The sequence below is a fragment of the Heliconius melpomene genome, chromosome 10 (assembly GCF_056956725.1).
Source record: "Heliconius melpomene rosina isolate 202511_hmr_F chromosome 10, ASM5695672v1, whole genome shotgun sequence".
In the NCBI taxonomy this organism is placed as follows: Eukaryota; Metazoa; Arthropoda; class Insecta; order Lepidoptera; family Nymphalidae; genus Heliconius; species Heliconius melpomene.
The window spans coordinates 10,845,056-10,871,983 of NC_140398.1; the positions used below are offsets into that span (position 1 = coordinate 10,845,056).

General features: G+C 31.1%; 4 protein-coding genes across 5 annotated transcripts; 3 read left to right on the forward strand and 1 right to left on the reverse strand.

The window, feature by feature from the left end:
• The first annotated feature begins 476 nt into the window (after positions 1 to 476).
• Positions 477 to 1,444, forward strand: LOC146535597 (ARL14 effector protein-like). Its single transcript, XM_085191021.1, has 3 exons — positions 477 to 713; positions 791 to 934; positions 1,023 to 1,444. The coding sequence occupies exons 1-3, from the start codon at positions 634 to 636 to the stop codon at positions 1,102 to 1,104; spliced, it is 306 nt and encodes a 101-aa protein (XP_085047147.1). The 5' UTR covers positions 477 to 633; the 3' UTR covers positions 1,105 to 1,444.
• LOC146535598 (nucleoside diphosphate kinase 7-like) lies at positions 787 to 5,028 on the reverse strand. Its single transcript, XM_085191022.1, has 6 exons — positions 4,755 to 5,028; positions 4,030 to 4,191; positions 3,156 to 3,354; positions 2,604 to 2,849; positions 1,631 to 1,744; positions 787 to 1,263 (listed from the first exon to the last, which is right to left on the reverse strand). The coding sequence occupies exons 1-6, from the start codon at positions 4,991 to 4,993 to the stop codon at positions 1,120 to 1,122; spliced, it is 1,104 nt and encodes a 367-aa protein (XP_085047148.1). The 5' UTR covers positions 4,994 to 5,028; the 3' UTR covers positions 787 to 1,119.
• Positions 5,029 to 6,872: 1,844 nt separating this feature from the next.
• On the forward strand, positions 6,873 to 10,768 carry nmdyn-D7 (nucleoside diphosphate kinase homolog 7). The gene is made up of 7 exons (XM_085191020.1): positions 6,873 to 7,046; positions 7,134 to 7,414; positions 7,549 to 7,710; positions 8,037 to 8,235; positions 8,544 to 8,789; positions 9,266 to 9,379; positions 9,617 to 10,768. The coding sequence occupies exons 1-7, from the start codon at positions 7,044 to 7,046 to the stop codon at positions 9,755 to 9,757; spliced, it is 1,146 nt and encodes a 381-aa protein (XP_085047146.1). The 5' UTR covers positions 6,873 to 7,043; the 3' UTR covers positions 9,758 to 10,768.
• Positions 10,769 to 12,909: 2,141 nt separating this feature from the next.
• LOC146535600 (major facilitator superfamily domain-containing protein 6-A-like) lies at positions 12,910 to 26,413 on the forward strand. 2 transcript variants are annotated; one of them, XM_085191023.1, is made up of 11 exons: positions 12,910 to 13,177; positions 17,608 to 17,861; positions 18,124 to 18,278; positions 19,762 to 19,961; positions 20,247 to 20,772; positions 21,085 to 21,240; positions 23,366 to 23,562; positions 24,148 to 24,311; positions 24,811 to 25,014; positions 25,372 to 25,539; positions 25,876 to 26,413. In XM_085191023.1, exons 2-11 carry the CDS (start codon positions 17,765 to 17,767, stop codon positions 26,289 to 26,291), a joined length of 2,283 nt encoding a protein of 760 aa, XP_085047149.1. In that variant the 5' UTR covers positions 12,910 to 13,177; positions 17,608 to 17,764; the 3' UTR covers positions 26,292 to 26,413. The 2 variants fall into 2 exon arrangements, with proteins under 2 accessions (XP_085047149.1, XP_085047151.1); XM_085191025.1 differs by lacking the exons at positions 12,910 to 13,177; positions 17,608 to 17,861; positions 18,124 to 18,278 and adding an exon at positions 19,020 to 19,136.
• Positions 26,414 to 26,928: the final 515 nt, after the last annotated feature.

The following is a 26,928-nucleotide window of genomic DNA, read 5'->3' on the forward strand; positions in this document are numbered from 1 at the left end:
ACAAGAGATAAAGCTTTAGAAAAAACTATGTAGAATGTATTCATCCATTTAGATGGCAGAATCTCATTGTAAGCCTTGCTATTGTTAGCTTACTAACTTTATTTATATTTTTTTATATACATATATGGTATTAAGACTGATTTTCGTATGGCGCATATCTCGAAAACTATAAAAATAATTGAAAATTAACTCTCTCAAATGTATCAGTTTGTCTATCGATGTACCAATCATAAATATCTAATGAAATCGACAACGATTCCAAGAATTTTAAACAATCTATACAAATCGATTGCTTCAAATTCTTTGTATAATTCAAACTTTTAAATTTCGAGAAATTATTTAATTTAAATGTGTGTTATACCTTAGTACTTTTTTTTAAATAATACATGTAACTACTAATCCATTATAAATAATAAAGACTTCAGTTTAATCTATAGTTGGGAAGAATATGATAATATGTCTGTTATCTATGGTCCAAGGAACATATACTAGCATTAGCATATGCTATGGTTTGACCTTCGCTTTGATTTGACTTCTAGTCTAGTGTAATAATTTGTAATAAATAATTCTTTGCGTTTATGTAGTCAAGCTTTATTAAAGTTAATATTTGTATTTATTTAAGAGAAGATCATTATGCATTTCTTACATGACTTTGATCCTGAAACTTCAGCACGTGAACGCAGAAAATTAAACAGAAGGAGTTATTTTTTTAAGTATGCATTGCACGATTATAAAACAATTCTTTACCTCTTTAAAAAATATTCTAATTAATTTGAATATTTCTACTTAGTCGAACAAACAAAAAACTATACAACGAAAAGGGATGTTTGGCAGCAACAGGTAAAGATCTTTGCGATTGCTTGGACGAGACATGCTCAGGATGCCACTTTCCTTGCCCAAAATGTAATTCCAATAAATGTGGTCATGAGTGCAGGTGAGAAAATATATGCAAAATTTACTTTAAAATATATTTATAATTATTAAACAATCTGTAGTTGTATCGTTTGTTATTATTATTTCAGATGTAACAGAAAATGGATGTATGATAAAATTGAAATTGAAGGAAATGATTTCGTTATTAAAAATGTATACAGAAGAAAATGAAATATAAATTGTTATTTATTCATTTGCTAATAACTTAAAGAAATATTCAACTTCAAGTTCACCATCCTCTGGGAGGTCTGTACAATGGACAGCATTATGTATTATATCTTTCCCATATAATGCTCTAATGGATTCTGGATATAATTGACGACACAGCTCCTTTTTAAACATATTATTAAGATTGAAAGTATTTGTTAAAATTAGTATAGTTTGCTATGGAAATAATGATGTATAATGTAATTAATAATTTAATTTAAGACCATGAATAAATGTTGATTGAAGGTCACCTCTAGACTCAAGGGATTACCCTTGAGTCATCTGGATCTGGATAATTAATAAATTATTTTTATTTTCACAGCTCTGGTAGTGTTGTATTTAATTTAAGCACTCCACATGTAATGTCTCGAACTACAAAAACCAGAGAACAGAGTACTAGTCTCTACAATACTCTCTAAATTCTACAATGCTATATACAAGATTAAGTGTGAAATTGAAAATAATTTTAAAGAAAAAATGTATATCTCACAGGATCCCTTGGACCACAAAGTTTCCTGAACTCGCAAACACAATTTGTAGAGGGGTCATTGCATTTCACTTCTAAAACAACACATTTTCCTTCTGCTAAATGAATACACATGGCCTATAACATTATTTTCTTTATTATTTTTTATATTCATTGTAGTGGGAGTTAACATATTTTACTCAACATTACCAGAATTTCTCTTGGTGAAAAGCAGGAATTTTTTACATTATAAGTACCTAGATAAGGAGGATTTTTTCACCAAAAGTGGAAAAAATTTTTTTAAATAATGAAGATTTAATATTATTTATCTATTTATTTGAGTTTTAAATAAATCTTTCAATGGTGATAGCAAGCACTATAAATTTTTTAAATGGTAAAATGTCACTATCTGTACCTAAACAATATCGTTTTGGTTTATTATAAGTAAGGCATTTAAGAATTCAGAATAATTATACGTAACTTACGAATGTGCTTATTTATATTTCTTTAAAGTTAACTAAGTATTAGGATCTTAAAGTAATAAAAATAAATGAAATAATCGTGAAAAGCGGGACAATGACCGAGACATTTAATTTTTGGGCTAAAAATCGGGACGTCCCGCAAAAATCAGAGCATCCGGCAACGTTGATTAAATTATTTCTTTTAAGTAAATAGATTTTGTATATTTAAATTAATTTTACTAAATATATAAATATCAAATCAAATCACCTTCGCGTTGTATCATGCACAGGGACCATGTTTAGACACCTCCATTTCCATCCGAATTTTTAGAGACGTTGCGAGTGGCGGAATTCAATGCCGGACTTTTGCCTTGATGCCAGAGTGATCAAATCCAAATATGAATAAATAATAATTTATTCTCTCGAGTGGGGATCGAACCCACAACTGTCTCGTTATGGTCACACCCTTGTGGCCCTAGGCCACGACGGCCTAAATAAATATATATTTTTACAATTCTTGTAAAATAGAAGTGTACCTCATATTCTGGTAAAACTCCATTATAAACTTCTAAAAACTCTTTAGCATTTGCCAATTTAACAGAAAACATAGCAATGGCAGATACATAAAATTGATTTGATGTTGCAATTTGTTCAATTATTGCACCCAAATTCCCATCAGTTATAACATGAGGTTTAATTATACAGCAGGTACAATTTTTAAAAGTTGCTCTGAATGGCACCTTTGGAATTCCATTATCAAAACCAAAGTACAAATCTAGCATCTAAAAAAATTTACTAATTATTTCATGGCTTTAAGGCCTTATGATATGGTCATATTATGAAGTCTTAAGACCATATAAGTATTTATGATTATTAATCACAAATAGTTTCTGTGATTATCAGATAACAGACCTGCTCCCGATGAACATTTATTTAGATTTTGTTGTGTAAATAACACTCAAAGGCTTACAACTATAAGCTACTATGTTAAATGACTGCCTAAAAGAAAAACCGAAATTTCATCTAACTAGTAACTAAACAGATCGTGAAAACAATTAGGTACTGGTAATTATATGTTATTAATTTACTTTCATGGCGTTGTCGAGAGTATTGCAGCCGTGTGCTATATTTTTTAATTTATTTTCTCCGTAAAGTCTTCGAAGGGTGCCAGGAGCTGCAGCCGCTGGATCAGTATCTCCTAAACATTGACGCCACAACTTCACTGCGTCAGGTGCGACCAATTCTAAGCCAATGACTTCCCCCGTCGTAACATAATCTATTATAATTCTGAAAATTAGAAATTAACCATGGGACACATTGATAGATATCTCTGATGTAAAGTAACTAATTTAAAAAAATATGTTTATCAATAAGAGAATGGCGCGAACATATAAACAGAAATCGAGAAGAACCCATATCGATGCCTGCGTGGATTCTGCGGTGGCAGAGAACGTAATCGAATCAATAAATAAATGGCTTAATAATATAAGTTAAAATCTGCAACTTTGCAATATCGAAACATAAGGTCAAACAAAGCGAGAGCTATGGAATTCGACTCGTCAAATAAAATTCGATGGTCCGATGAAATATAATTTCAGGAATCATTTGATATTGAAGTGGAATATAGAATTATCCGATGATATTACTTTTGATGCTCCACGTCCCTACAGCAAATGATCTCCGTGGTGGTGACATTAATATACTTAGACTGATTAAAGTCATCATGATATCTAATAGTTTCGTATTGTTAGCTCACTATCTTCAAAACTTGCGTTAGTTAATTTGTGTTCCTTGTTAAGGTATTACTTTCTAATTAATCAATGAGATACATTTTATTGTCACTTCAAATTATTTACCAAATATGAAACGAAATAATGATTATAGTTTAATAAAACTGTCGTGGCGGAATAGCGGCATTATTGGCAAAATTGTGGTTTGATAATAGTTATTAATTGTGCTTACGGCAACGAATTACTTCCAGCAACATTTTTGTATAAATCCATTGCAAAATCTTTGCTAATTTTACCATTTTTCATGCGAACTATACGGAAACCTTTCTTCATTATGAATGTAATAATTTTCCCATGAAGACTCGGAGCGATTGGTTTTATCAGAGCAAATGTGCTTAAAAATAAATATAAAAGGATGTTAAGAAAAAATATATCGGTAAATTAATAGCAATAACAATAAACAGAAGTTGTCTGGCATATTATTATCTGTCTGGTATTATTATCTGGTAATAGATATTAGAGAAATCTAGGTTTAGATGATTGTGGCTATAGTACTTAAGTAATCGAGAACTTATTCAGATTCTTTACTCGAAAGTAATGAATCTGAATAATTTAACAAAAAAGTAAGTTACATTGTTATCAAATTTTAACATTGTTTTAATTTTAACAATTTTTTTAAGCATTTTTTAATGTAGATGCAAATATTGTTAGTTAATAATAATAAAAACTACGAAATTATGAATAAATAAAGATTTGCTGTAGCTATTCAATAGGTACCTACTTAAGTGCTTAACAGTGAACAGAAAGACTGCAAGTAATATCTTTATTTTATTCATAGATTATAGCTGAATAGGCAGCACACCTTACATAAAAATATTTCTATTATAGATACGCTCATGGTCACGTGACGATATAGTAAATTGGAGTTTTAGGTACCTAAGTATAAATAATAAGTACCTTTGAACATTATTGTATAAAATTTTTCTAGTGGCTGGTGCACAGTCCTTAATATATAGTAACCTCGAAAATATGTTGACAATATTTCCGATTTGAAGCATTTCCAGTTTTAAGGGTGGCAGGTGGACACGTTTGACAAGATTCTTTGCTTTTTTCCCATCAATTACTTGTATAGAATTGTCAAATGGGAAAAAGTTAAGTACTAAATCTTTTATTTCGTCTGCATCTTCATCATACATTTCACATAGGAATGTGTATTTATCAAAATAATCATAAGGCTAAAATTATATAACTACATGTATTACTATTCTAGTAAGCATGATAATATTATTATTTATCATCTAAAAACGGTGGCTGTGAGTTAAATATTTGTCCTGAGAAATAATTGTATTCAAATTGTATGTAGGAGTTTCCCTCCTACTTGCTGTAATATATTGTAAGAAATGTGATCAATTCGCCAAAAAATAATAACAATTCTCAGGATACTTGCTCATATGTGAAGACTATAATAAGGCATATTTTTTTAAAAGTGACAACAATTTTTGTTTGATAAGTACTCTATTAGACAGTTATGTTGGTACTGGTTGGTTCACGTAGTCTTAAGCAAAAAAATTCTCGCACCATGTACGACGCATTTTGTCTCGTTACCAGAGAAAAAAAGAGGAGAAACATATTAAATATTTTATTTCCCCGAGTAAGAATCGAACCCACAATTTGTCGCGAATGCAGTCGCACGCACAAGCGTGCAGCAGGCACAAGCCTCTGCAGAAAAAGCTCAGTGATGCTGTTTTCTGAATTTTCTAAGATAAAAGTTATAGATGTAGGACGACCATTATTTTGTGCACATGGCTACAGGGAAATTGTTTATATTCATGTAATAACGACTATTTTACAATGAATAGAAATTTGCTTACCATAGTAAATAGTTAATCTTATCTTTTGCGTGATAAATATAGAAAATATATAAGAAAAAACAATTATAATAGCAAGCAAATATTACATGTTAAGTAAAATTGTCAAAGCATAGAAATTTTAATGTCAATTCAATTTTTAAATTATTATATGGTTGTATTTGATATTTTATTATTATTTCATATTACAAAATTATGTTCACGAAGCACACAAAATTGTTTTTTATAAATAATGATTTATTAATATATTTTTTTCATTTAATACATGTCTTATAAGTAATATTACAATGTAAAATAATAGTTACTTTTTTTAAACATTAACTTAGGTAAGTATATTGTCAGTTTTTCTAAGTAAAATATCGTCAACGTTGACTTCTAAAAAAAAAAAAACAAAGTGATCGTCGACGTTGACTTCTAAAAAAAACGTAATCGTGGACGTTGAGTTCTAAAAAAAAAACTGATCGTCGACTTTGATGCCCCTTTCCTTTTGATGCCCGGTGCGGCTTAGAGGACTTGATGCCCTTTAAAATGGTATAAGGTCTAAAAAAACAAAGAAAAAACACACTAATCGTCGACTTTGATGCCCTTTTCCTGTTGATGCCCGGTGCGACCGCCCCGCTCGCACCCCCCTATCTACGCCACTGTAAGGTGTAGACCTTCCACTCAGCAAACATTAAAAAAAATGTGTAAGGTTGGTCAGAAAAAACCGAACATATCTGTTCAAAGTTAAAGTTTAGCCCCCCCAGAAAAATTCTCAAAATATGAAATTACAATTTTTAATTTATTCAATATCGATTTGAAGCTTTGACTTATATAGAATAAAAAATGTACTTACTTTCGATCTAGCTAGGTGGTTCTGGATCACAATGGATCATAATATATTGAATCGACACAATTTTTCGGATTGATCTAGGATCAAATGTCATTTTAGTAGAATAACAAAACTTTTTTTACATTGGATAATTTATAAAAAAATCTTTCAATAGGGTACTAAAAAATTTTGTGCTGTCCAAACGACTATTTTCCATGACCAATGTTAAGATTATCTGATTATATATCCGGTTAAATTGGTCCGAGCGATTGATCTAATCTCCATTCGAAAGTCATTAATTCGATACAAAATCGAGTAGATCGGTATTGACTCATACAAGAATCGAACCGGGTTGATCACATCCCTACATGGTAGCAACGGAGCGAGCGAGACTGTCAATTCTATGAAAATTTTAAACGGTTTTGTTTACAAAATGTTGTTATAGTTACATACACTTGCTTTACTTAATGTATACTTAAGGCCACATAAAAAGTGTCTTTATGTTGCGAATTGGCTTATACGAAACCACTGTAATACTTCGTAATATTAAATAATAATATATAAACAATGGTGCATATAATCTTAATGGTTTTGTTAATGTTTACTGAATATAATATGTATGCCTACATAATTTCATAAATTATAATATGTTTTCAGGAAGGTGCTTATAGAGATAAATTCTCGTTTATTGGGGAATGGTATGATAACCAAGCTAGCCTGATACGTCGTTTTAATGTTTTTTATTACCCAACTGATGATACAATCGAAATGTATGATTTGAAAAATCGAAAAACGTTTTTGAGAAGAGTAAAAGTAAATGGAATAACTTTAGATAGCTTTTATATTGGAGCCACATTACAAATTTTAGGTAGATTAATAAAAATTGTTGATTTTGCCTGTGAAGCAACTAGAATGCAATTGCATAAAGACATGGAAGTGTAAGTTATTTTGTAAAATATAAAAATATATTTATTTTTATTAAATTAAATTATGTTTAGATATTTTTTTTAGTATAGTTTTATTGTGTTTATTGATAATTATGTTTCTATTAAAGTATGATGTTTACTTTTAGAACTTTTGCCTTAATTAAACCTATGGCCGTAAAGATAGCTGGAAAGATATTGACACATTATTTTGAACATGGTTTGAGAATAACTAAAATGAAGAAGGCTTCCCTTACAGCTGAAGATATTAATTTTATATATAGAAAACAAATGTCTGATCGAACATTTCCGTAAGTTATCATAAAAAGAACCATATTTCATGAATTTTTTAATGTGTATGTTTGTGTTGCTTTATTGTTTTTCTGTCTAGTTTCCACACATAGCAGGGTAGGCAAAGGGATCCTAGTGTTAAGACACTGCTCCAATTAAGTCACTTCCATTTCCCTACTTTCCATTCAAGTCTGGAGGCATTGCATTCAAGTGGCAAAACTCAATGCTACGCCTTGTCTTTGGACCAAAGCAAGGGCATGAAAATATTAAATATTTAATTACTTTGAGTGAAAATCAATCAAAAAATCTAACATTAAGTTTAACTAATAAAAGCAATGGCATTAAGATTTCTTCTTGAACATCTAACTGGACAACAAGTTTTGGGATTAGAGTTAGTAGGCAAAGATTCAGTATCTGCTTGCATAAAGATTCTTGGACATAAAGATCCCATGAAAGCTGAACCTGGGACAATTAGAGCTCTTTATGGTACAGATGCTGTAAGGAATTGTGCTCATGTGTCTGCAAATATTGATGATGCAGTAGAGGTAATAATGTAAACAAATAAAAGCCTTTTAAATTTATCATCATTTTCATTTAGGTCTATTTTAAAATCACATATTAATTACCCTGTATATATTATGGTAGGCTGAGGGAACCTAGTCTTTAGATGTTCTGTGCACCACTTTCCACACAATTCATGAGTTAGTTCATGATTTGTTGAGTGGTGAAACTCAATGTCACATTTGTTTTATTTGTTAAAAATTGATTGCATATAATAAGCATAAACGTTTAGTTTACTTCATTTATTTTATTTTAGTTATTTAAGGTTTATAAATGTTTTGTTATATTTTAGGATATAGAATATTTTTTCCCCCCACCCCCAATAAAATCAATAAGACTTAGATTAACAGCAACACTGTCAAACTGTACATTATGCATAGTGAAGCCTCATGCAATCAGAGAAGGGAAACTGGGAGCAGCATTAGAAGCAATTGATGAAGGTGGCTTTGATATAACAGCATTGAATATGTTTATGGTGGAAAATGTTAATGCTGCTGAATTTTATGAAGTATACAAGGGTATTGTTCAGGAATACAAAGTGAGTTTAAATATGATAATTATTAGTTACTTATTTTCATATTATGAATATGAGACTGTTGTGTCATAGTGGCACAAGTGGGTTACTGTAAACACAATGGTTATGGGTTTGATTCCCACTTCAGGAAATGATATATAATATTTTAATATCTTAGTTCTGATTACAAGACAAACCACCATGTAGAGTTTTGCTACTCGACATGCCAAAGTCATGTGCAAGAAATGACCAATGTTTAAGGCTGTGCGACAATGTCCCACTTTAAATGTTATGTAGAGTTTTCCCACTTTAAATGTTATGTAGAGTTTTGCTACTCGACATGCCAAAGTCATGTGCAAGAAATGATTGTGCATAATTTCATGAATTATTTTCCATGCTCTGGTGAGACGAAGTGCAGAGTTGTGTTCGGCCATTAGGCTCTATCTGTTTACTCTGTTATATGAAGCATAAAACTAAAAAAAATGTACCTCTTATTTCAGGGTATGGTTGAGGAGTTGTCAAGTGGACCATGTGTTGCCATGGAGATAGTAGCTAAAGATAAAAATGCTAACACTGCCATCGAATTTAGAAAATTGGTTGGCCCTTCAGATCCAGTAAGCTTGTTTTTTGGTCAAAATTAAACTACTTGTATACGTTAATGTATTTATTTTTAATTTATACTTATTATATTTTGAGGCTGAGGGAACCTAGTAAGAGGTAGAGTAGGTTAAGTCGCGTCATTCCCCACCAGAGTAAGAATATGAAAATCCTGTTTTAACTCTCAAACGATTTGTCTATTAAAAATTTTAATATGTAAAAAATCTTAAAAATTTTAATATATAAACTTTCAGGAAATAGCAAGATTGTTACGTCCACATACATTAAGAGCGAAATTAGGAAAGACAAAAGTACAGAATGCAATACATTGCAGTGATTTAGCAGAAGACGGTTTGTTGGAAGTGGAATATTTCTTCAAAATATTAGATTTATAAATCAGTTCCTCTCATTTTAAATCACATTGAGGCAATATTCGTGTATTATTTGGGCAGCTATATAACGTTTATTATATTAGAACTATGTACCAAGTATTGTGAGGAGAATATTATAACAAGTAAATAAATAATAAAAGAAATAAAGTCAAATCTCTAGTGTTAATTTTTCAAGGAATTCTGTTCAGTTCTTAGGTTGTGGTGTTTTGAACTTGTCAGTTGTCACATTGTATGGAGATTGTTTACAAATGTCAATTTTTTTATGGGCGAGTATTGAGCTCGGATGTATCATTAAAAATTGAGAAAATATATTTTTTTTATAAAATTGTGTGTACTGTATGAATAAAAGAATAAAAGCCAGGGCCAATCCAATCTAGCCAATCTTTGCTGGTCGCTCAACAAGAGGGATTTGGACTCGTGTCGTTTGTCGACCATAGTTACTGAAAATGTGTAGTTATCATGCAGTAAGGATAACAAGTCATGGCTGCCTTGAAGGTAGATTTGATTTGGGGATTTTTCTTATTGTTGATCATTCTCATGGCAGCCATGGCCTGTCGAATGTACTGTAAAAATGAATTTTTACAAAGTAATTAAATTATTTTTTAAGCTGTATAATTTAAAAATCAGTATACTCAATTTCCGAATAATGATTTCATTAACTTTAAAGACACGGAAATACGAATGATTATATTATATGCACCCATATTGACCTAGACTCAAATTGATTTTGGTAACATCATATTTTTTTATCGAAGTGGAAGATATATGATAATAAAATGAAAACATACCTTCCGACTTTATTAAAAAAATCTTTACATATTTTGTATTATCGTGTTTTCTTTTATATTTGTTTTTGTTGTGATACTGTGGTCCTTGTTGATTTTTTTGCAAGTATAAGTAATAGAGTGAAGCTATTTTTAAACGGTTTTATTTGTATAATATTTTAGATTCATTTCAATTAAAGACTGACATTTATGTGCACAATTTTAATAAAGAGCACACTTTAAAACATTATTATTCTGGTTTTATTTTCCCTTTCCACCTTATCAGCTTCAGAATTATACTTTAATTTAATTTGTAATAAAAATGAAAATTAATATTGTAATTGGCAAATAATCCCATAAGTGGTTTATAGAATTTATAAGCTATAATATAGATTGTTCTTATTCAAATAGGTTGGCCTTATAAAATTATAACACACTTATTAAAGTGATACTATATATTTTTAATATCTATATTAACCGAACCGATTGTTTTTACCTTCACATAGCGGAGTAGGTAGAGGGAAGCTGGAAATTTAGTGTTAAGATACCCCGTTCTCATTAAGACTTCCATTGTCCACTTTCCGCCGAATTCTGGAAACCATTAAGTATGGAAAATATTGAATATTTTCATTTTTTCGAGAAGGAATCGAACCCACAACCTGTAGCGTTTACTGTCACACGCTTGTGCCCTTGTTCGACGATTCGCTTGGAACTATGGCCGAAAAATATTGTAGAAAGTTATTGTTATTTTTAATTTTAATTTTAATATAGTTTGGCCTTAAACTTAAATGAAATGAAAAGGTATTGATAAAACGTGAACATGATATTAAGATAAAGATGTAATTAATCCTTGCTTCGAGAATATCGATGCTTATGTTAGCATATCGTTTGATTTATTAGACGGCAAGCATGTTTACCATTCTCTTTGATATTGGTAAAACGTTTTTTAACTTTGTTTACACATCTTTTCTACTATGCTTGAAAGATTTGAAGTAGGGAACTTATATTATTATTAACATATTCTCCATTTATTCCCAGCAATTTAGGATCAAGGCCATCGCCGTCGTGGTGCAGAGTCATAGGCGTGTAAACGCTACGGTAAACTGAAAATTATATTACCTACCCATTGTAGGAATTGTACCAGGAAATGTAAACTATGTTTCCTTAACATGTGAAAGTATACTTACTTACATTAAGAAACACAATTTAATCTACTCTTATATCTTAGAAGTTCCGCTTTAAAAAGTTTAAACATATCCTACTAGAAAAACGTAAGTCTGAAAAATAAAGATTACTAGCATACTTACTCATTCGGGATTTAAGTATATAGATTGCGTTTATTTTTAATTTTATATGTACTTATTTTAAAGGGCAAGATTTTATTTCAAATATCTATTATAAATTTCCTGCTTTGTGACCTTTAGGGTGTAAAATAGCAAATAGCATCTATTCTAGTACTTAGTTCATAGATGGTAACGTGATCTACCTTGCCGCGAGCCGCGGTCCTGCGACACAAACGTGATACAGAGGTGTCGACATGTCATGATTATAGATTGTTAATTCAATGCTATATAGAAACATAGCTAATGACATTTGATTTTCATAACAATTGTCTTCGCTTTATAACTCTCCACATTAAATTGATAGAGCGAGAACAATGCCGGGAAGTTCGGTTTTCTGTTTCGTTTTATTGTCTTATCTATTTACTCAATATCAGATGGGTTTTTTAATGTACCTAACATATTATATATACCTACTTTTAAATTACAGGCTAATAGATCAAATAATATGTATATAAAAAAATATTATATTAATCAAAATAAATTAGCTTCGTGCTGTGTACACATAGCAGGGCAGGCAGAGGAAAGCTTGTTTTAAGACACTCCTTTCCCCACTTTCCGCCAAATTCTGGAGACATTGCGTGTTGAGTGGCGGAATTCAACGCCGCGATTTGCCTCGACACCAGAACGAAGAAATGGAGGTATAAATTTAAATAAATATTTCATTTCCTCGAGTGGGCATCGAACCCACAATCGGTCGCGTTTAGTCACACTTTGTGCCCCTGTGCCATGACAGGCCTCTCAATAAGTATATGAATATAACTTTAGATTAATCAGCAGGGAATAAATGTGGTAAATTAAAAACAACATAAAAGAATCTTAATAAAAAGAAGTTGTTAATTATACAGTTTATGGGACACGAGCAACCACTCTCCGCTGATATGGACTGTATTTGAATACTGCGCTGAGTAACTGCAGCCTTTCACTTTTGTCAAGTTTTGGCGATACCGGCCAAGCAGGAGTCTCTGCGAGGTACTTCATTCACAGTTTGAAATCTCTTTGGTGCAATATAAACTAAACATGATGGTGGGAAGCGTACAGGGTTGCGGCTGTGTCAGTGTCGCGCAAATCTCTCGGACGGACACGCGTACAAAACGCGCGTACTTACTTACAAGTTAAATTCAAAGCGATATTTTTTTATTTTACGAAATTTATATGTCGTGATACGTATGAAGTTCGAAAAATGTAACGGATTAAAAAAAAAAAAAATTTTGTTATTTTTTTAATCAATGTTATTCGGAAATTAGCAAATGTTTAAACTTTGACGTGTATTGCATTTCATCGATACGATAAGGTTTATTTTACAATTTACGACTACGGTGAGTGTGATTTGGAATTATTTGTTTTTATAAGAAAATGGAAAATATTTATGTGTCGTGATACGATAAGATTGAAGTTAAAAATATTATTTACTACTATTAAAAATTATTGGTATTTTAATGAATTAGTAATTTTTATATATAATCACCTATTTAAGTAAATAATTAATCAAGAAACCAAGAAATATGTTTTTAAGAATAAAATATTGATTACGAAAAAATATATAAAGGAATAATAGCGATATAAAGTAGTATTACTTATCCTTCACGTACATATCACATCGATTACATTCATGAAGTTCAAAACGTATTGAAATGGAAACTCAGGTTGACATTTCACACACGGCCACGTTAATTGATTTAAAGAATATTATATACATTTACATATATACGTATATTTTGTTTTGTTTTCGTGTAAAATAACATTGTTACTTCAATTACTTAATTAGGGGAAAGATGCGCTTGCACATAAAACACAAGCACGAAAGAACCTAAGGTCGATTGACTCTAACAATATTTTCTAACAAACAATTCAGCATTATAATTTATATTATTATAATATAATAATTAAATTATTATTAGTTAATAATTAAATTATTATTAATATCATTAATTGATAATTAAATTATTATTAATTCACAATTAAATTACTATTAATTAATAATAAATTATAATAGATAGCCGCCAATCAGATTCACTTAATCAATAAAATTCTATATTTGACTGCGGAACCTGAAGTTGCTATCTTCCAGATTTGCCGCGAATCGCAATCTTAATAAGAAATAATTTTTCATCGGTCACGATCACGACGAACGACACGAAATTATAATTGCAGCATATAATTTTGCTGCGAATATTAACAATATATTGATTGTGCATACAAAATTAATTATAATATTGAAAAAATATTGCAAATGGAGTAAAGTTAAATGCAGATAAAACTAATTTAAGATTCAGGAAGCTTACACAAAAGGTTATCTTATAATAAAGTGACTTTATTAAGGAAAAATAAAACGTTTCAAGAAATTTATTTGTGAATAAGTACCTATCTCTTAACAGGCACCTGCTACATGTTTACCTTATGTGTAGTGAATAAGAATCAGAAATTAATAATCCATTTTTCCAAGTCCCCATCAGAGTTCTTCAATCTCCTAAGAAGTATAACAATAAATAAAGCCAGTCTTGTCTCCGTATTTACCAACCGTTAATGTGTCTTGCACTTTCAACATATTGTTAAGTTTTAAAATCAGAGTACTTACTAAGATCATTGTGTTGCAGCGGCACCATGTCTACAGCGGCACATATATACAAATACAATATTTAAAATCTGATATTTATTAGTTAATTCTACTTAAATTATCAATAAATAGGTTGTTTTTCACAATGTCGTACCTATTAGGTGTGTGGAGTAGACTGGGTACCTCCAGATCTATATTTTTTATGAAATAGGCACAAGGGATGTTGTATATAGCCAAAGAAAAAAAAAAACATATAAAAAAATCTATGGAATTAGAATACACAACCATCACATTTAATCACAGCCGTATAAAGCTCTTTGCGTTAAATAATTAAAATTTATACAGATATTTAATTAAAATAATAAATAGAAACAATTATTTCTATTATTTGATGTTTAGAGATGAATGCTTCAATCCCTAGGTTGCATTGTGTTGAAATATTTAAACATTGCGGCGAGCGTGCGTCGGCAGTAGGTGCATGGTGCTTGCGAAATACGCGACGTAAATGCAATTGTTTTACAAGCATTTTCTCATGGCTATTATTGTATTACTAGATGATATTACATAAGAAACAGTCAATCTAATATATACATAATATATCTTATTTGAAAATTTACAATGATGACTACAGTTAAAGATATAATCACTATTATTAATATTTAGATGGTACCTAAATACTTGAATAGATAGATAGTAGATAAAAATATAGGTTATCGATGTACCTAATTACCTCATACAAATATACATATTTGAACAGAAATATTGACAAAATAGGTATTGTATCTATAATTTATATTGTCAGGATATAAGTACTAACTATTATTCACTTATTAAAATAATAAGGATATAAAAATAGGTATAATACTTACATATAGTCTTATATCAAAATAATGAATATATTGTTCACGCTCAAAACTCTAACAGTTTTCAATGCAATATTATCTGTAACGATTGACTTATATTATAAGAAAAATAGGTTTAATTTTTAAATACACATATACATAAGTCTAATGAGGCATATTATAAATATTAAATACACACATATTTTTAGCTTCACGCACACACGCCAGTGTTAAGACATTTCGTTACCCACTTTCGGCTGAACTATTAGGCCTTGCACGTTGTGTGGCGGGACTCGAAGCTGCGCTTTGAATCGTTACTAGATACGCGAGAAAATGGAAATATTAAATATTTCATTCGCCCAATTGGAATCAAAGACAACCGTCGAGTTTACAGTCACGACGGTCATTTCTATAACTTCAGTTTTAATTTATACAAATAATTAACTACATGACTCATTAACTAAACATTTGTTGTATTCGTAGAGTGCTCCTCAATGTTTAAGTAAAGATAAAAACGTGCGGGATCTGTTTATAAATATATACGAGTATGTAGGTTTATTGATAGTCAATATTTTGGTTTTATAAAATAAAAGTTTAAGGCCAATCGTGGCGCATGGGCATATGCGTGTGACTTACACGATTACCAGTTCGATTTCCACTCCAGGAAATGAATTATTTAATATTTTAATTTCTTCGCTCTCTGGTAATGAGGCCAAGCGCGGTGTTGGGTTCCACCACTCCAGATTTAGGGGGAAACGACGTGTCTTAGGTTCCCTCTGCCTACTCTGTTACGTGCAGGATACAGTACAAAGCTGGAAAAAAGTTCGACAACATCCGTATCGATTCTAAATAATAGATAAATATCGATTGTGACGTGAGGTTGTCGCTTGTTTCAATATCTTACGAAGAACTGGCTTTAGCTCCCAAAGCAGCAAGTTTACTTTATACAAATGTAAACAGGATAAAGGAAAAATTAAATTCTGTTTTTATACTTTCTCTATTGAAATCTGCTGCTATAACAAAATATAAAAAAAGATATGTTCAGATATATGTTTGGATGGTCATAATATCGTTACAGTCTTAGCATAATAAATAGATAGGTACCTGCCATAATAATTGTAATAATAATTGATATTATATTATAAATGTATAATATTAAAAAAAATGGATTAATGATGAGTGCTTCAATTAATAATATTAATGCAAATATTCTTTGTTCATACAGTAATACCAACACAATGTGTAATATAACACACAATTTGCATACCCTTACTGCAGAACCAAAATCTATAGCTATTGAACTGGCGAAGTGGGCTAATGTACTACCTCATGCATTTACATATGTATGTGGAGCGCAGTCGATGTATCACCGTTAAATGTGGACAATACATATACTAATGTTCTATGATATTTGATTAACTGTTTCATTAAATACATAATGAAATATACCATATGTTCTTTCTATTTCATATAATACATTAGTGCAGGTTTTGTTTATTGTGAAACACTTGTAGGTACTCCTGCACTACGACAGAGCTTACAAATTAGACATTATTAGTAATAAATCGTAATAGATTGTTAATAAATTCAAATTCATAATTCAAAATATTCTTTATTCAAATAGGAAATTATATAATCACTTTTGAATCGTCGAATGAACATATGAACAAAAAGCTACCACCAGTTCGGAAGGCAGTTCTGCTGAGAAGAGCCGGCAAGAAACTCAACAGTTGCTCTTTTCAAAATCAATGGTACAATCTATTACATTAGCTAGCAGCTATCCTGCATTACATGCAATAAACATTAATTCCATACATACTTATCCTCTAAATATTCTTGAACAGTGTAATAAGCTTTACTTGTTAGAATTTTTTTTACAGATATTTTAAATTTTGGAAGTGGCAAAACTAGAAGATAAAATTGTAAATAAAAATGCTCCAGACCTTCATTATCATCATTATCGTCGCAAAATTTCGTTGCATAAAAATATATTTAGCAGTCTCTCTGGCTAAAGCATTATTCGCTAAGCGGTCCTGCACCGTTTAAGTTTGAATGTCCGCACATCCGGCATTTATCTTTGATATCATAACCTAATATTGCCATTGTTAGATAATTTTGTGCTCAAATCTAAGATATTTAGTAAACATTTACACAGCAGCTACGAACTTTTATGAGAAGACAATTTATTTTTTATTTTAATAGTTACAGAGATTAGTTATTTATTTTATGTTTAGCTGTATAAGTGTTGGTGTAATTTAACGCATTTTGGTTTTTCTCATAATTTATAAAAGTGACGTCAATAGAATAAGTAGAATGCAGAATGATGATGACAACAATATTTATTTTTCAGATAAACAAGCACTCGACAAATTTCCATGCATCTAGTAAATATAAATGTGAGCATACATGCCGGAGGTCGGACAACTAGGAGTTTTCCCACTTAGAGCGTCCCCATCGTATGGAAAGTGAAACGGTTTTCCACTCGCTAGACGCAGAAAGATACAAAAATGCAGTTTGTACGCGCCTTCTTCAAGCGGATCACTGATGATCTCAAACAGAAAAAGCTTATACCTCTAAAAATATTGTTCTTTGTACATGCCTCCAGTAAGTGCACGTTAAATTATTTTCAAATTGGTTTGTAAATTGGTTAGACACATTATAATTATGGGCGTATTTAGAAATATGGTCTGGGGGGCCTGGACTTTAGTTTAACACAAATATGTTAATATTGTTTTTTTTAAATTTATCGGGGCAATTTTTTGTTAGTAATATTTCTGGAGTGGGCAACACATTATTCTGGGGTGGGCACGACACACACGCCCATTATTATAATTCACAATTATGACAACAACGTTATAATTTCTAGCTCTGTTTGTTTTGTACCCGTACCTAACGATACACATGAGAGAGTTGGGCATTAATGTAGAAGAGACTGCCATTATGTCAGCTGTGACGCCGGTGATCTCCATCGTGATGCCACCCCTCGCTGGCATGCTGGCGGATAAAATTGGAAATTTTAGGGTTAGTATGAACACCCAAATAATTGATATTCCATGTATTATTTTCATGTTATCTATCTATATATATAAAATCGAAAGGTCACTCACTCATCACGAAATCTCAGAAACCACATGTGCTAGGAATCTCAAATTTTGCATAGGAGTTACTTATAGGACGTGGGTGCTCGCTAAGACGTAAATTTGTAATATTCGACTTCTAAGGGGTTGTTTTGGGGGTTGAAAGTTTGTATGAAACTTCGTTACTAATAACATTTGTCTTTGTCATTCGTTACTAAATGCTAGGAGTCTCAAATTTTGCATAGACGTCACTAGGACGTAGCCATGAAGACAGAAATTAATAATAACATAGTTCACGCGGGTGAAACCGCGAGCGGGCCGCTAGTTTAAGATATAATTAATATTAAGTACAAATGGACAAATGTCATCTCAATATATGATAATGTCATGAATAACTATTAGAGTATCCAAGTCTTAACACCAGGATCTCTGTGCCTACCCTTCTATATGCGGGATACAACGTGAAGCTGGAAAATGATACAAATAACAAGGCGTATACGTACATATTATGCTTAAAATTTAACTGTTGACATTTAACAAAATTGACATCGAATAGAAAATTGATAATGTCCTTTCATGCCTATGATTTGTATGACTTAATTAAACGAAGCTAATCTACAATGCCGCAAACGCAAATTACATCCAATTCTGGTTACAATAACCTTTACCTTGTATTGTGTGGCTCGCCCGCGCCGTCCCGCTCCACGAGCACTGCGAGGCGAGTACATGCTGTGCGCTTGCGTCACGGCGTCACTGCGGAGACCGCCCGGGCCGGAAGCGTCGGTGACATGTACGAGTAATGGTGTGCGCCCTTTATTGGTTAGGGATCATTACGTTTGTGTACGCACTTGCTAACAAAAAGAAGTACACAGACGTTTTAAAAACATTTTAAATATAGACTCTAATATATTTTAAAATTATATTACATATAAAGTCTTGACTATACAAATAAACAATATATAGTTAACAAACTTTACACTGCGGTATTTTTATTTGTATAATTTTCTATGAAGTTATAAATATAAAACAAGTCAGGTAAAATTGCTAAGCTAAAATGCATAATTAAGATCATATAAGGTATTTTAATGAACAATTATAATTGCACTCCAACGACATACTCGTACCTGCTGAATAACTATGAATTTTCCGAGAACATTTACGGTATTTGTAGTTACTTATATCTGTTTTCATTGTTGTTATCCAATAACAATTGTGGCAGAAAATGTCGCTTTGATCATTTACGCTAATCATTCTTCTTAAACGCCTCATCCTGTTTTTCAACAAGCCATTCATTTTTTTATTAAATTTTACTGCTTGCTTTTTTTTAATTTTACTATTGAATCTTACTATATAATTAGTTTAGTTTTTACACTAACAGTATTATAAGTATTCCATTGTATGGGAATAAATAAATATAATTTTCATAGCTGCTGTTAGCGTTGTCGTCAGCACTCGGTGGCCTCTCAGCATTATTACTCCTGGCAGTCCCCGTAGGTCGTATTACTGTGACGTTTCCACCTGCTGTTGACTTAATCACAACTTGTGATGGTTCTGCGTTACACCTGCAACAAGTACGAGAGTATCCATGTCTTCCAATCCATCCGTATGCATATAACATTAATTTAACGTAAGTATATATTATGAATTTAACTGTAATAAAACACATTAGATGCTCCATTATACTAATGTTTACATTGATGGTGATAAATTTTGATGATAATTAATGAAATTGTTGAGTGTAATATTAAAAAAAATATCAAATATAAATTGCCATTTTGTTTACTATAATATAGCGGTTAATATAATATTTTTCAAGCTTAATGCTTCTAAAGCTATTAACAAATATAGATAAGGAAAACATTTCTTTTAACAACAAATTGCTTTAACGTGACTTATCTGTCTGTGTCCACAGCATATTGTCTTGCGGTTTTATTTGCGAATTGCCACATCAAGTTTCTAAAGAGGACGTAGATTCTATTATCCACGCTCACTCATATGACGTACACTTGAAGTCATCATCTGAATCCCAGCGTCTTGTTTACCGAAATACGATTTCTACTTTCTTGGACCATAGGGAAAAACCAATGAAAGAGCACAGTACTTCAAGAGTTTTGACTAATGACCCCTATTTTAACTCTACAACATCTATAATTGGCGATAATAAAATTTTCTTTCCAACACCACAATTATATGATTTGAGTTGTTCATATGCTGAGAAAAACGCGACGTGTGTATTTGAGAAAATTGGTTTTTTAGACGATTCTATTGAAGAAGTTAGAGAAGTGTCGTATAGAGTAAGAATTTCTCATGACGCCCAAAAAAATTCTGCTGAAGTACGAAATTATTGGGTGAATGCAATATCGGAAAGCAACTTAAATGGAACAAGCAGCGATTACGACGGAGTTGACTCTACTACTTGCAACGATAACTTTGCTCAGGTACTCTACAATGATTTTAAAGCTATTAGTTCTTTGGTTAGTTAATTAATTTTATTAAAATGATATGATCACCATTGTTATATTATTGATAGTTGGAGATATAATTTTTATTGAATTTAAGGTAGTAAGAAATAATTACTTAAAATGGTATCTATATATATTTGTCACATGATAAGAAATTATAATATTGTTAGTTAATTTGCAAGAACCATGGAGAGGTAGTGCTAAAAACGTAGTAACCAAGTTATACATTTGGTCTACATATTTTATAATAAATGCTTAAACTAAGACAAATGTTATGGTTCCCCCCAGTCATACGGCGAGTCAGCCTGGGTGAAAGCTGGTCCGATACGCCTGGCACAATGTGCCGCCGCGTGCGCTTCCACTGCGCCCCGGAAGAGTCTCTGTGACAACCACCAGCAGCAAATAGAACTTGATCCTGTTTTCACTTTCTGGACTTATTTGGCTGTGAGTAATTATCCACTTGAGAAACAAAATGCTTTTGTATTAGATAGTACATACCATGACGAAATTTCTTATAAATATAATATTTCTATGTTTTATAAATATAATATTTTTATATTTGTAATAACAATACTCATTTTATAGAGGAGAATAACGTCACTTTGTAGAGGTAATGGATAGGTCAGAATATTTTAAAAATACATATTATATTTTATATCTTACAATTTAATTTATTAGAAGGAAATACCTACATGTAACGGGTAGCGTAAAAATAAAGCACACACAATTGTTGTATGTATTTGATCGTTCCAATAGATTAAAATGGAGCTACGTTACTCTGTATTTACAATACAGTTAAAAAATAATGAACACTTATTGAATTTTACACCACTTTATAAAAAAAGGAGTTTTTCATAGTATATAATTTACGGGATACAGCGTGACGTTAAAAAAAATAATATAATGTAATATACAGATTGTGTAGCGTATTCGTTGATAGAAAGATTGTTAGCTAATCTTCACTAACTGGATAATGACGAATTTGTGTTGGTAGTCTGACCCATTGCCACTGTTATGTCTGTTGTCCACACTACACTCAGTATTATATTAACTTTAATATATTTTAGTTGTAAAAAATGCGTATTTCAGGATTCAAAGGTTATGTTATGTAATATAATAATATTTTCTTTTTATCACAAAAAGAAAAAATAAAAGAAATATACAGGTAGATACATAATAATTTTAAAATTACAATATAAAGTACCTATAAATTACGGCGTTGTTACGCATTGAAGTCGCTTTTGTAAAATATATATTTTTACTTTAATGCATTTTGTACTTAGTTAAAATTTACTTGTATATAACAAATAATTTAATTTTTCTTGGCGCAGGGTACAAATGCACGATGATAACCGCGACGGTTGTCCTTTCGATTTCTCTCGCATTTCCTCGCTATGGTAACGAGGCAAAGCGCGACTTGGATTCTGTCACTCAACAAGAAATGCCTCAAGGATTTGGCGGAAAGTGGAGAACGGAAATGTGTTAATGGGAGTGCCTTAACATTAGTGTCCCAAGTTCCCTTTGCCTGCTCTGGTATATGCGGGATAGCTTGAAGTTAAAAGATGTTTTTTTTTCACGTTTTATGGTTACCCTGTTAATATTTATAAGTTGCTCTGTTTACCACATTAAATATTTTCAATCATTTATTAGGAACTTATGAATTATATATGTATTAACTAGTAGGCTCTTGTATAAGTTTGGGGCCTTCACAGCTTATAAGACTTATAGTATATGTGACGTAACACGACCTCGTCCCGATTGTACGATGTACATGCTTGTTTATATACCTAGAGGTTCCACAATCAGATCTACACATTAAATGTTTGCAAATATATAATTCTCTTTGTTACATCTTGAAATATGAATGTTGATCTTCTATCTCAGTATAAACTTGGAGTATATAATTTTATATTTCTTAATTTACACAGAGTTCTACTACAAAAAAAAGCTTTATTAATTTAAGCTTTCTTTATTATATCACATATGTACAGTCCAGGCGTGTTTGGTAGTACTCTATAGTTGTGTGATCAAAGTTTACTAGGGTCACATTCAATGTTCAACAAGAAATATCTATAAATAGGTAAAAAATTATGAACGATTGATGCGTCGCTATATCCTCATGGTCTGCTTAACATTATAAAATGCTTGAGTTGTATTGAGAATAGAATAAGCAAATAACATATGTTAATTGTATTATAAAAATAAAATAAAAAACCTTATAAACTACAAATAGAATAGCAGTTGTACCATACAAGTTATTACTATGATCTTAATCGCCACGTTGTAAGTTGCGCCACGTCTTTAAATGAGAGAATTTATTGTGTAACTTAAAACGCCATATTTAAATATCTACACTACATTTACCTATGAAACGAATATGAAAAAAAAAAACAAATATAATACAAACATCTATTTTAGTAACATATTTTTTTATCTGTTATATTGAACTACGGTTTAAAAAAAAATATATGGACGTATATATTTTTTATTTCAATTAAAGTCTTCTGAAAGGAACAAATTACTCAAATTCTAAATTTAAATCAATTTCTAATATTTTGAAACTTTTCAGGTTCGTGTATTCGTTGGTATAATTAGTGGTACTGCATTTGCAATGTTCGAAGGCGCTGTCATTGCGATTGTTAGGGATCAAAGAGCGGACTATGGCCTTCAAAGAGTCTATGGCAGTATTGGTGGAATGATCTCGTCACCGCTCTCTGGACTTCTCATAGATTATGCGAGCAGGGGCAAAGGTTATACAGATTTCAGGTACATATATATGTATTAAAATCAGTACTAAAAATTTTTTAGTACCAGTACCAAAGTTAATGCATTATATATCATCTATTTTAAATAATAACTAGGTTAGTATTATATTTATACATTTTTAATGCATTATAGTAGCGTTATTTTCCAACTGCACATCTTGTCGTGTGCGATAGTAATCAAAACAAGATATTCGTGCTGCATTCTCAATGCAAAATCCAATTATGTTGGTTATTGAAAATTAATACAATACAGATAATTTTAAATAATGAAAATAAGCTTTAGTTACTAATTTATTAATAAATTATACCTATTATATTTCTACTTCTTCGCTCGGGTGTCGTGGCAAGCTGCGTGACATTGACTTCCGCCACTCAGCACGCAATGCCTCCAGAACGGCGGAAACTGGGGAACGGAGTGGTTAACACTAGGTTCCTTCTACCTACCCTGAAGTGTGTGGTATACAGCGTGAAGCTGATCATTTTGATTTTAAGCTTTAGTTACTACATCCGTAACAGGATATGAAACTGATACTTAAAGTAATATAGGGTTACTGCAATATTGTATAAGTGTTATGTTTATTTACAGACCGGCTTTTTATTTATATGCAGTTTTAAAAGTGGTTTCTGGTGTTCTGATGCTGAGTATTGATCTGGAATTCAAACAGCCGGCTCAGAACCTTCTCGAAGATGTTATACTCGTGTTTCGCAATATTGAAATAGTTGCTCTGTTCATAGCATGCTTTATCATGGGTCAGTTTGATTTTGTTAAATTATATAATCACAGCATAACTCTCTCTCTCACTTTCTGTTTATCCACAATTCATTACATAACACTGAATGTACACAAGATAATAGTAGTCTATATTCCATATTAATTATTTATATTATCGTTTATTTTCTTTAAGTTTGCTTATAGAAAAAAATTGACATCTTCACTTTTGCAACTAACACTTGCTATACCTAAAATAAAATAAGACAAAGAAAGTTGTCTTACCAGTTTAGAAAAAGGAAACATATTTTTTATAAAATTACCGTTAGCGCATCTGTTTTAGTCAACAAAATGCAAATTATTGTTTCTTAGAATATTGGAGGAAAACTTTAAAAGGTTAACATGGATAAAATGAATAAGTAGTTCCACTGCGTCTTGCTCCTATTTACTTTATAAATATATAACATTTCCGGATTGTAGGTCAATAGGAACTGCAATTAATAATGTGGTAAGCATTACAAAATTATTTTTGTTCAACAGGCACTGCATGGGGTTACATTGAGAGTTTCCTGTTTTGGCTACTTCAAGACCTTGGAGCCTCGCGTTCTCTAATGGGTATCACGATCACAGTCGGCGGAGTGGCGGGTCTGCCTCTCCTGGTACTGTCCGGTCCTATCATCCAAAAACTTGGACATGCTAATGTACTGTTCATTGGATTTATTTTCTATGCCATTAGACTTTTGGGTAAGCTATTTTGATTTTTCTATGAAAAATATGTTCGTCATAGTAGTGAAATCCATTAGCCTAATAAGCTTGAATGTGTATAAAAAACCTATTTATTGCGACTAAAGATGATTTTATAATTTTTGCTTTAAACTCATAAATGTCAAGGTATCAAGATCAAAGACAGCTAAAGTTATTTAAAGTTATATAATTATGTTGATCTACTAGATAATCTGCAAGATTGCTTTGCATGTATTCGAAATTCGAATTGAGAATAGAATTATGAATTATGTTCTAAAAATTACTGGTAAATGAAAATTAAATCAATACCAAAACACTTTTATTTTGTTGTAAAAATTACCTTCTGTTAATTTTTAGGTTACTCTTTAATCTACAATCCATGGCTATGTCTTATTTTCGAAGCGCTAGAATCTGTGACGTCATCGTTGTCCTTCACAGCGGCTGTTACTTACGCGGCTAGACTGTCTTCTACTACTACAGACACATCTGTGCAAGGGTTACTAGGAGGTCTCTACTATGGAGTTGGTAAGTTTTATCATAATTGAAAATATACCTTTAATTATTTTAATAATATTTGAAAATTTTTGTTATATTTAACAATAGTTAATATAATATTTATAATTATTATTATTTATAATATAATAATTATTTAATGGACTTGTGTGTTCACACTATGTTCGCACTGCATACCTTTTTTTATTGTGATGGTTAGATGGCACTGATGGACTCTCTTCCATCCGTTAGTTCCTATGGAAAATGCGTGAAGTTCCTTTCGCTCAATTTCTTTTCAACTATGAGTATACATTTAAGTACGAAAAAGTTAATATATTTTTATTTATTTCTTTAAACTTAAATTTTCAGGTAAAGGCTCCGGCAGTTTGATAGGTGGATATCTTATGAAGTTCTTTGGAACGCGACCAACTTATCAAATGTTTGCTGCTGCGACTTTTATTACTGGATGTATTTATTATCTTTTTAATAAATTTTACATTGGGAAAAGGGCTGTGGGTGACGAAAATGATATTTGCAAAAAGAAACCAGCAATCTTAGATATTGAGAAACCAGAAAACTTAGATAAAATTAATTCTACGACAGATGTCGCTAGTGAGAATGAAATCAATATGACTGACTCCAAGGCGGCGTGTCCACAAGTTAAGTTGGTATCAAGCAGTACAGATGGCAGCACTGACTCTGGGGTTGATAATCCAGCATATAATGAACATGACATGGGCTCCAATATAAATGAAAAAAGAAACGACGAAAAAAATACAATATGACCTTTGTGATACGATTTTAATATATATTTTTAATTATTGCAAATAAGCTTAAGGTAATAATAAGTTTTATGTAATGCTGTATGATATGAGGGAGTATTTATTAATAAAATATTTTTAAAATATATGCTTTTTACATTTTTTTACGATTATTTTATAATAGGTAGGTGTTATAGTTTTAGTGAAAAAATACTAAGCTGAAATAAAAAAATCACTAAATCTTCTATAGCAGTATAAAATCTAATTTATTTTAATGTAACTGAAAATATAAGATAGCGAACGACTGTAGTAACATTACAAAGAAGTACGTACCTCCCGTACGAGATCAGTCCAGTATCATCAGTTGTATCTATTAACTTTATTTAAAATGCAAATACAGACCATTGCCATTAGTAAATATTCACTTTACATAATTCAAATTCGTTACCTAAAATTATATTAGTTTACAAGATCTGAGTATCCTACCATCTTACCGTCATCGATTAAACCTTTTTTGATATTATACCATTTTGAAATCTACATTAAGCACGTGTATTTTATAAGTAGGTCAGATAGTCTATCATGTTTTTTAATAAGTATGCCATAATATATGCAATAACCCACAATTTTAACAATATATTTGCGGAATTATTATAACCAC

What these genes read in the sequence shown, in the direction of transcription:
- LOC146535600 (XM_085191023.1), top strand. Translation starts at nt 17,765, where the DNA reads ATGCAGTTTGTACGCGCCTTCTTCAAGCGGATCACTGATGATCTCAAA. An exon ending in ATAAAATTGGAAATTTTAGG is followed by an intron (nt 18,279 to 19,761) that starts GTTAGTATGAAC and finishes TAATTTTCATAG; the next exon opens with CTGCTGTTAGCGTTGTCGTC. An exon ending in GCATATAACATTAATTTAAC is followed by an intron (nt 19,962 to 20,246) that starts GTAAGTATATAT and finishes CTGTGTCCACAG; the next exon opens with CATATTGTCTTGCGGTTTTA.
- LOC146535597 (XM_085191021.1), top strand. Translation starts at nt 634, where the DNA reads ATGCATTTCTTACATGACTTTGATCCTGAAACTTCAGCACGTGAACGC. An exon ending in AGAAGGAGTTATTTTTTTAA is followed by an intron (nt 714 to 790) that starts GTATGCATTGCA and finishes ATTTCTACTTAG; the next exon opens with TCGAACAAACAAAAAACTAT. An exon ending in AAATGTGGTCATGAGTGCAG is followed by an intron (nt 935 to 1,022) that starts GTGAGAAAATAT and finishes TTATTATTTCAG; the next exon opens with ATGTAACAGAAAATGGATGT.
- LOC146535598 (XM_085191022.1), bottom strand. Translation starts at nt 4,993, where the DNA reads ATGTATGATGAAGATGCAGACGAAATAAAAGATTTAGTACTTAACTTT. An exon ending in TTATACAATAATGTTCAAAG is followed by an intron (nt 4,192 to 4,754) that starts GTACTTATTATT and finishes TTTATTTTTAAG; the next exon opens with CACATTTGCTCTGATAAAAC. An exon ending in TTTGTGGTCCAAGGGATCCT is followed by an intron (nt 1,264 to 1,630) that starts GTGAGATATACA and finishes ATGTTTAAAAAG; the next exon opens with GAGCTGTGTCGTCAATTATA.
- nmdyn-D7 (XM_085191020.1), top strand. An exon ending in TTGCATAAAGACATGGAAGT is followed by an intron (nt 7,415 to 7,548) that starts GTAAGTTATTTT and finishes GTTTACTTTTAG; the next exon opens with AACTTTTGCCTTAATTAAAC. An exon ending in ATGTCTGATCGAACATTTCC is followed by an intron (nt 7,711 to 8,036) that starts GTAAGTTATCAT and finishes AATGGCATTAAG; the next exon opens with ATTTCTTCTTGAACATCTAA.